The 7,280-nt window shown below is 33.3% G+C and overlaps 2 protein-coding genes across 2 annotated transcripts; both read right to left on the minus strand.

The window, feature by feature from the left end:
• Nucleotides 1-832: 832 nt before the first annotated feature.
• LOC125873496 (uncharacterized) lies at nucleotides 833-2,472 on the minus strand. The gene is made up of 2 exons (XM_049554423.1): nucleotides 1,687-2,472; nucleotides 833-1,150 (listed from the first exon to the last, which is right to left on the minus strand). Exons 1-2 carry the CDS (start codon nucleotides 2,470-2,472, stop codon nucleotides 833-835), a joined length of 1,104 nt encoding a protein of 367 aa, XP_049410380.1.
• A 2,160-nt stretch (nucleotides 2,473-4,632) lies between these two features.
• On the minus strand, nucleotides 4,633-6,391 carry LOC125874680 (berberine bridge enzyme-like 18). Its single transcript, XM_049555675.1, has one exon. It carries the CDS (start codon nucleotides 6,378-6,380, stop codon nucleotides 4,764-4,766), a length of 1,617 nt encoding a protein of 538 aa, XP_049411632.1. The 5' UTR covers nucleotides 6,381-6,391; the 3' UTR covers nucleotides 4,633-4,763.
• Nucleotides 6,392-7,280: the final 889 nt, after the last annotated feature.

The raw sequence follows: 7,280 nt of genomic DNA on the forward strand, positions 1-7,280 counted from the left end.
GGTAATAATCGTTATATATTACCATTACAACAAGAACCATTTACAGAATTAAGGAGCGTCCAGTATCATCACCCCATTGTAGAAAGGTTGCAACAAGTATCTAGATCTCAAGCAAAACAAAAAATCAAACAAGCCACACCAACAAACTAGTTACAAATTCTAGACACTAAAGTTAGTGCATCTATGAGCTCTTTTGGAGCATTGTAACATATCTATCCTCTCCCTAATCTCCCTTTGGATTTGTGCTATAACAAAACTTGTATTTATATGTATGTTTTTGAAAATCTTCATGTTCCTTGCTCGCCAAGTGTGATAAATTATAGCACCATAAATTGCCGCAACTACTTCCTTTTGGAACCTCTTCCATCTTCTTCTTTGGAACCATTATAGATTTTGTATCACTCCCCTCTGTTGCAAGTACAAGCCTGGCCATGTAGAGAGAGCGATCCTTATTTCCGATATCCAACCACATTTAGATAATGATAGTTGCATTTGAAGTGGATGAATAAAATAAAGACTTGCTTTTGATTATTGAGCGACAAAAATAAATCACAAAAATTAAAAGGTAAATTTTACACAACGATGATAGTTACATCATACTTACTAGTATTATATAAGATAGAGTTTGGTCCATCAAAAGCACACAAATTCAAAAGATAAAAATACTTAGATGAATATGCGGGCTATTTAGAAAACAAAATTAAGTTATACATGACAAGTGAGGTGCACAAAAATCTAAAGTACTCTACAAAGTATGCTTTCAAACTGCTAGATGACTTTGTTGGGGTGCCACTTCGCCAGGCGAGGTATTAACATAACAAAAAACAACAAGTTAACCGCTGGAATGCACCAATTGGCTACGGTGGAAAAGGTGAGAAGTAAGACCTATTAGTGTGAGTACATTGAGAAATGATGACATTAAATTCAACTTCTTTAGCTTCTGACTCAATATCTCAACTTGTGGCCTCTCTCTTATTGCTCCCTCTGACAATTCTTGTTGAGTTTCAAGAGGTTCATTACTTGTTGTTTTCCCTGTTTTAGTCCCTGTTGGATCCCTCACTGCATCCACGTTTCTTGTGCTTGGTTCTATGTCAAATACATCTTTCCCTTTCCCCTTCTCTTTCTCCAATTTCATTCTCTCCCTCATCAACTGCAAAATTTCAAATGTATCCCATCAAAGAGTAGAATCAAAGAAACAAGCATTTACGCTTAGACATATAAAATGTAGCCTTCAGTTTGGGATTTGGTTCCCCTTCGTTTCTTCGAGTGTATCTCAAAATGAAAGACATGTGTCTTATTTAATATTTGAAGGTCAAGATTATATTATATTAACAAATATCATAATCATAGTTAAGTCAACTAAATTTAGAAAACTACTCTCCAAATTTGATAAAAATTACAATATATTCCATACAAAATTTGGTATTTATTAATTTCATCTTTTATTTTTATATTAAAATATTAAATTATATGATATTTTAGGTGAGAATCAACTAAATAATTTTTATTAACTAACGAATAAACCCTTAAACTTACAAATTGAGATATCCATGAGCAAGTTGAGATGTATAGATATACACTTTCAATGTAAAGTTTGAGGGTGTATTTAATATTTATGCCAAGAAACAAATAAGGTGGATATAAGTTAGTAGGGACAGGGAAAAAACAGGGGAAGTAAGTGCATACCTTAGTGGCTCGAGGCTCCAAGTAGAAAGAATTGAACATAGTCATGGAGAATATAGCCAGAAAAATGAGACCTTGTATTGTTTCACCCCGACTCGCATAAAATGGACGTCTCTGGCTCAAGTAATGGCCGAGAAACGCCGTGGCGACGCCGTAAGACAGAGTCTTGAAGTAAACAGGGTAAATCTTGCTCTGTACCACTGAAAATTGCTGCTTCGGTAAAGCTTTTGCCAAAACCTTACTAGATATGAAAGTCACCCAAAAACAAACACCATAAGACAATGCAAATCCAAGCAAATGGATCATCCCCATCAAAGATCGAAAATTGTTGGATGAAAAGAATCTTCGAATTTTTTGATAACCCCTTTTCCCTTCCACTTTAAGCCTATGTGCATCTTCAATCACTGCATTTTCTATCAAATCAACATCTTCTGTTGCATTTCCCTCCACATCACCCTTTAGTGTATCTGTTGTATCAGACACATCCTTGGCTTTTCCTTTCACTTTATCTACTATTATTCCAACACATTTTTTCACATTTTCTGAAGCCTCGTGGGCTTTGCCAGCCACTTTATCAAAAAACCCTTTAGCATCTTCTTCGGTTTTTTCAGAAACAGAGTGTTTGGTTCCTTCAAGTGCACTTGCTATCTTATCTGAAACATACACTGTTTTTGCATTTGGCTCTGTTTCTCGTGGGGAAATTGAGATCTTGATGTTCCTTTCATTTGGAGAAACGATTCCTGCTGTGATAAGTGTGGTCAGTACAAGAAAAATGGCAAAAATATTCATCTTGTTCCTTAATCCTCCTTTTTATTTATTTATTAGTACCTTTGTGAATGATGATGGAGAGTAAAGCTGTTGTGTGGATAATATATATAGCAATCACCAGAGCCAAATCTAGAATTTAAAGACCGCCAAGGGCACTATTATCTTAATATAGTAAAAAACTGTTATAAGGCCAACGATGCTTAAACACACGACCTTAAATAACTTTTACAATCATTTAATTGCTACACTAAATATTTCCCCTCTATCCAGAGATGTCAATTCTTTTGTACTATTTATCAAACTAAAATTTGATCACTATATACAATATATTTTTTCAATGAAAGGGTGTCGCTTGATACCCTTGACCATGAGTGGATCCGCCCCTATATAAAAGCAACAACTTCAACCAAATTAGGTGTCCTAATTTGGATATGGGTCCAAATATTTTAGGGGCATAATTGATCCCTTTCCATTTTCATAAAAATGTCACGTGGTAATTTAAAGTGACGTGACAATTCCATTTGACATTTAAATAAAGGGAAAATGAGCTGGATATTTTCAGCGTATCAACTAACGCCCATAAGGGCATATTTATGCAAAAAGTTGGACGGCGAAGGCCTGAGTGAGCTAAACTTTAAACGGACATATATCTAGACCTTTTCGAATAGTTTAGGGGCATATTTGACCCTTTTTCCTTTAATATAAATGTCACGTGGTAATGTAAAAATGACGTGACAATTCCAAGTGACCAACTAACGCCCATAAGGGCATATCTAGATGAAAAGTTGGACGGCGAAGGCATGAGTGATCCAAACTTTAAACGGGGGTATATCTAGACCTTTTCGAATAGTTTAGAGGCATATTTAACCATTTTCCCTAAAATAATATACGAGTATATAACCACACAAATATTTAAAAATTATTTTAAATTACAAATTTTATTTTATTTTTAAAATATTATATTAAATTAAATGGTGTCATATAAAAAATAAAATAAGACTTGAGGAATACTACTTTCCCAGAATTCTGTCAGTTGTCTTATAAGTACTACGTAGCCGGTTCGTGACAGTGACGATGATACTCATACGCCTACTTACTCGATTCTTATATTCGAAGCAAGAGAGGCACTTATTTTTACTAGTAATAATACTAATTTCTTGATTTAGAAAATCAATGCAATAAATAAAAGTTTCTAATAATAGAAGTTGAATTTTGATTTAGATGAAATTTGAATTTGAATAATGAATTTATATAGTATAATATATATATATATTGCAAATTTTCTTAGACTTAAAATATGTAAAGTACATTAAAATTAACGAATAAAAAAAAGGAGAAAAATTTATTAAAACAAAGAAACTAATATTGGTTTAATTCCTGTAAATTCTCAGAACCATTAAAATTGGAGTTATTCTTTGTTACTTGTTCTATACTATGTATATGATTCGTGGTGATGATGATAATAATGCGTTCAAAATTTTATATTTGAAAAAGGTGTTCCACTGGAAAAAGTGAAATTAAAGGCAGTAAAGTTAATTTAAATTTGTTTGGTCCTTTTACATATTGAATCATGACTCGATTATAAATCAAATTGTTGAATAAAATAATATATTAAAATAGCATAATTTGTCTGATCAAAATATAACTCAAATTAAACGAACAAAGAATATTTGAACATTTATTCTTTGACAAGTCAAAATTCAAAACCTCTTAACAAAAGAATATCAAAACATTTATGCTTTGACAAGTCAAAAGTCCAGTCCCCCTTTTTTTTCTTTCGTTCTCTAGCTAGCTAGGTAAATTTTAATGGGGTTAAAGCTATTAATGGAAACTCAATTCTTTTTTATCTCTTTTTATTTCTAGAAAAAAAATTCAGTTGATAATATCAGCCCCATATTTTTGAAAATTTAAGATAATAGAATTTACAATTAGACGTTCTATAGAAAGCAACATGAAGTAATTTGTTGGGTCTGTCATATCACTTAAGAATATATTTTAGGACATAAAATAAAATGATTCAACAATTTGTTAGTAATGATTTAAAATATTGAGAAAAATAAGAAGCAATATATAGGAAAAAAACCATAAAAAAAAATTAAATTAAACCACCTTTATTATCAACCAATAATATACAATAATTCACAGAACAATCAAATTACATACATAAATATAAAATTACTACACAAGTCTTATCAAGTGCCATGTTCTCGCAAGCATGACCCTTTATAATACAAACAATGAAGAGAAACTATATGTACTTAATTAATTAAATAATAACATGCATCATATTATTTTTTGTATAGTGATGAACTTCATTCACCTTTGTTCTTCCACTGAGTAAGTGAAGGAATACTTTGTTCATTCCTAAAGAAATTTGAAGGATCCACCTTAGTCTTCACATGAACCAATCTATCAAAATTATTCTTGAAATACTTAATCCCCCAAACCTTAGCTTGCACATAGCTTGTATATCCCTTGATGTTATTCACTCCAATATCAAGATCCCTATAGTTGATATAAGCAGCTCTTGGTAACTTAGAAACAAAAGGTGCCATGTAAGAATAAAGCCTTCTTATCCAACTTATATGCCTCTCAGCTACTTCTTCTCCTTCTTCATCCCAATACACCAAATGTTGGATTTTGTATAAATTACCAGCTCTATGGGGGAACGGGATAGCGGATGGTGAAATCTCATCCATCCTCCCACCATAGGGACTTAAGATTACTTGAGATGATTGAGCTTCATCTTCAAAGAAGAATCTCCATATTCCTTCGAGACCTCCCTCTTGAATTGGCTGATACACATAGTCTGATTTTGCCTTGAAGTAACGCGTTGAGAGTTGAACCCTACTTAGCAAGACATCAAGAGGTCCATCTGTTGGGAACCCTGCAAAGTACATTATAGACTCTATCCAACTCATCTCAATGCAATCTTCTCTTCTCAACCCTAATTCAGGGAAATTTTCTTGCATGATGGGAAGTAATCGATCGATACCACCAAGGAATATGGAGTTGAATGAAGCTACAATTGTTTGTTGGTTGTTACCATCTCCTTGATTACTTGAGTTCAATCTACTAACCAAGATCCTAATGAACAAATCTTCATGGAATCTTGGAGCAACATATTGCCACCTATGAACAAGCTTAGTGGCATTTTGTTCCAATGTCTTGTCAAGTGTGAAAACAGTTACTATCTCAGGAACATCTACTAATTTGATCTTCCATGAAAGGACAAGTCCAAAACTATTACCACCACCTCCTCTAATTGCCCAAAATAGATCTTCTCCCATGGAAGCCCTATCAAGAATCCTTCCATTCGCGTCGATCAATCGTGCATCTACAATGTTATCAGCTGCTAGGCCATATTTTCTCAGCATAACACCATAACCACCTCCACTAAAATGTCCACCAACACCAACTGTTGGACAAACACCAGCCGGAAACCCTAGGGTTTTGCTTTTCTCCGCGATTCTATAATAGAGTTCGCCAATAGTTGATCCAGCTTCAACCCATGCACTCTTATCATTGACATCAACATTGATTGTTCTAAGGTTAATAAGGTCAACTATAACAAATGGAACCTCGGAGACATAAGAAAGACCTTCATAATCATGTCCTGCACCACGAACCCTAATGTGCATCCCAGTTTTCTTAGCACAAAGAATGACTCTTTGAACCTCAGATTCACTCACTGGGGTGACAATCACAAGAGGTTTAGGAGTTTCAGTTGTATTGAACCTTAAATTTTGTATGGAGAATTGAAGGATTGATGGAAAAGAAGAGCTATTTGGTGTGTAAATATTGGAGGATGTTTGGTTACTATGAGATAGACATTGAATGAATTCTTCATGATTATCAGCTAATGCTGACCATGAAGCTGATGAGAGAACAACAAGTACAAAAATAAAGGAAAACCAAGAAATCTTCATAATGGATTAGATTTTGTTAAGTTTGTGTTATGGAAATGAAGTTGCAAACCCCATTCTATTTATAATGTGTGAGGGAGGAGCTACTATTTGTTTAGTTGAACTTTCTATAATAATCAACATACGTGTGAAATTGTAATGAATAAAAAAATAAGACCAAAAAAGAAGAATTGTCAAATCAGATCAAGACCACCAATAGCCTTTCACATTTGTTTGACCTCAATAAATAATAACTTACGAAAAAACAATTTTTAGCCATCTATATTCAACCCTATATAGCTATTTCTTAATGTTATGATCATATTGCAACTTGCAAGGTAGGGGACATTAGGGCTTGATTTCCACATTGGTTTAATAGAGTTTACGTAATCTCCGGTTCTTCCATCTCAGTAGCTAGTGTTTGGGGTGTAATTATTTCTGAATTGTATATTTTAATGATATCAGATCATCCACTACTTTTCATACCGTCGTGCCTTGGATGCTGATGTCGATATTAATTGCATGCAGTGTTGGACCAGGGCTAGAAATGATCTATCGCAACCATTGAGAGCGATAGCCGCAGATGGTGGTGATTTTGTTATGATCCTATTGTAAGGTAGGGGACTTTAATCCCACATATGTTAATTACGAAATTTGAAACATAGTATTTCAGGTTGCATTAATTCGAGGATGCACGAAAAAAGGAATTGTTCAATTTTTAAACTTCATCTTCAAAAAAACGTAAATTTTTTCATAAAATTTCGCGCAATATGTGTTTTTCTCCTCGTAAGACTGAAAGATATGAATAAATTTAAAATAATATTAAAAAAATAAATTACACCATCTCTAATATAGATAAATATCTCTTTTTTCTAGAATTACTCTTAATAAGATATTGACTACAATTGAAAAAGTCTTGAAATT

The sequence above is a fragment of the Solanum stenotomum genome, chromosome 8, assembly GCF_019186545.1.
Source record: "Solanum stenotomum isolate F172 chromosome 8, ASM1918654v1, whole genome shotgun sequence".
Classification (NCBI taxonomy): Eukaryota; Viridiplantae; Streptophyta; class Magnoliopsida; order Solanales; family Solanaceae; genus Solanum; species Solanum stenotomum.